The sequence below is a fragment of the Nanorana parkeri genome, unplaced genomic scaffold (genome assembly GCF_000935625.1).
Source record: "Nanorana parkeri isolate BGI_ZX_2015 unplaced genomic scaffold, ASM93562v1 scaffold3407, whole genome shotgun sequence".
Taxonomy (NCBI): Eukaryota; Metazoa; Chordata; class Amphibia; order Anura; family Dicroglossidae; genus Nanorana; species Nanorana parkeri.
In genome coordinates this window covers 16,202-17,487 of record NW_017309675.1, presented here as the reverse complement: position 1 = coordinate 17,487, position 1,286 = coordinate 16,202, and the positions used below count along the sequence as shown (strand labels likewise).

Here is a 1,286-nt window from a genome sequence, read left to right as displayed (position 1 = left end):
CCCCGCAATACGGCACCTTGGAGGCCGGGCAGAATAAAGATGAACCCCTTACAGTGGGGCTACCCCGGCGCTGCGAGGGTTAAGGGATCATTTTGGTCTAGGGGGCTAAAATAAGAAAAGACAATCGTCTGACCCTCGGGCCCACCCGGCTGCAAGACCGGTCCCCGCAGCCTCTTGTCCCCCGGGCCCCCGGCAGTCTAATGAGTCATCACATCTAATACTGTGTATGAGGACCCTGAGGGACATACCACCTATGGGGCACGGGGGGGGTTTCTGCTGCAGGATGGAGGCTCAGGTGTGTATATCTTCTTTATTTGGTCCCCTAGAGGAAGACACGCAGTTAACCCTTGGAGCGCGGGGGTAGCCCTACTGTGCGGGGGGTAGCCCTACTGTGCGGGGGGTAGCCCTACTGTGCGGGGGGTAGCCCTACTGTGCGGGGGTAGCCTCGCTGCAAGGATTCATTCGCATTCTGCCCGGAGTTGCCCTTTAAGGAATGCTAAAATGGCCTCTGAATCATTACCATGACAGAAGATCACTTTGGCACACCCGACGTGACAGACTATCCCATGGACCAGAACACGTTGCTGTCATTTGGGGGTCCCCGGGTCATACCTCGTGTGCGCTCATCGATGATCTCTTTCACCTTCGGCTTCTCCACTGTGCTTTTGCGAGGTTTCTTGGCGGGAGGGGGAGGGGCGACGTATGCGGCAGCTTCCGGCTCCACCCACATTTCTGTGTAAACCTCTTTGTACGGGTTGCGTTCCTCTGTATGTAGGGAAAACAAAGACAACTCCCATCATGCACTGCCGCGGCCTCGGAGAAGGGATCGCTTCTGTGCTGCAATACCTGGAAGTGAACACTGGGCGGCGCTGCTGTCACCGGAAAACACCGGCGGCGCTCCAGAATTCCGGCTGTGATCACTCTGAGCGGGAGACTCGCCGGAGATCTACTTACGTGTCGGCGGAGTTCCCGGGGGGAACCGGTCCCTTTGTACCAGCTGATGGCACAACCTCCCCTCCATAACATTCATGATACATGCATGCTGTGCAGCACATCCAGAAAGCACAGCACCGCCCTTGGATCAGACACTGCCGGTAGTGGGGGTCTCACCTTCGGGGGGCTCCAGGCCCTTGGGTCCGGATGGCTGGAAGCCACCAAGGGCCCACTCAATCATCTGCTTGTTCTGGAGTTCTATAGATTTGGAGGTGTCCGTCTCGTCATTCTCCGGGCATGATGGGAAAGCCTTCCCGGCTCGAGTGCTGGCCACCTACAAGACACGCCGAGCC

At 57.9% G+C, this 1,286-nt stretch overlaps 1 protein-coding gene across 1 annotated transcript in view; it reads right to left on the bottom strand.

The window, feature by feature from the left end:
• The window catches only part of LOC108803107 (DNA (cytosine-5)-methyltransferase 3A-like), a 51,585-nt gene that overhangs the window by 34,669 nt on the left and 15,630 nt on the right, over window positions 1-1,286 (bottom strand). Inside the window, exons 4-5 of the mRNA XM_018574948.1 lie at window positions 1,111-1,267; window positions 613-765 (exon numbers count right to left, since the gene is read on the bottom strand). Coding sequence (XP_018430450.1) covers window positions 613-765; window positions 1,111-1,267 — 310 coding nt within the window. The remainder of the gene's footprint in view (window positions 1-612; window positions 766-1,110; window positions 1,268-1,286) is intronic.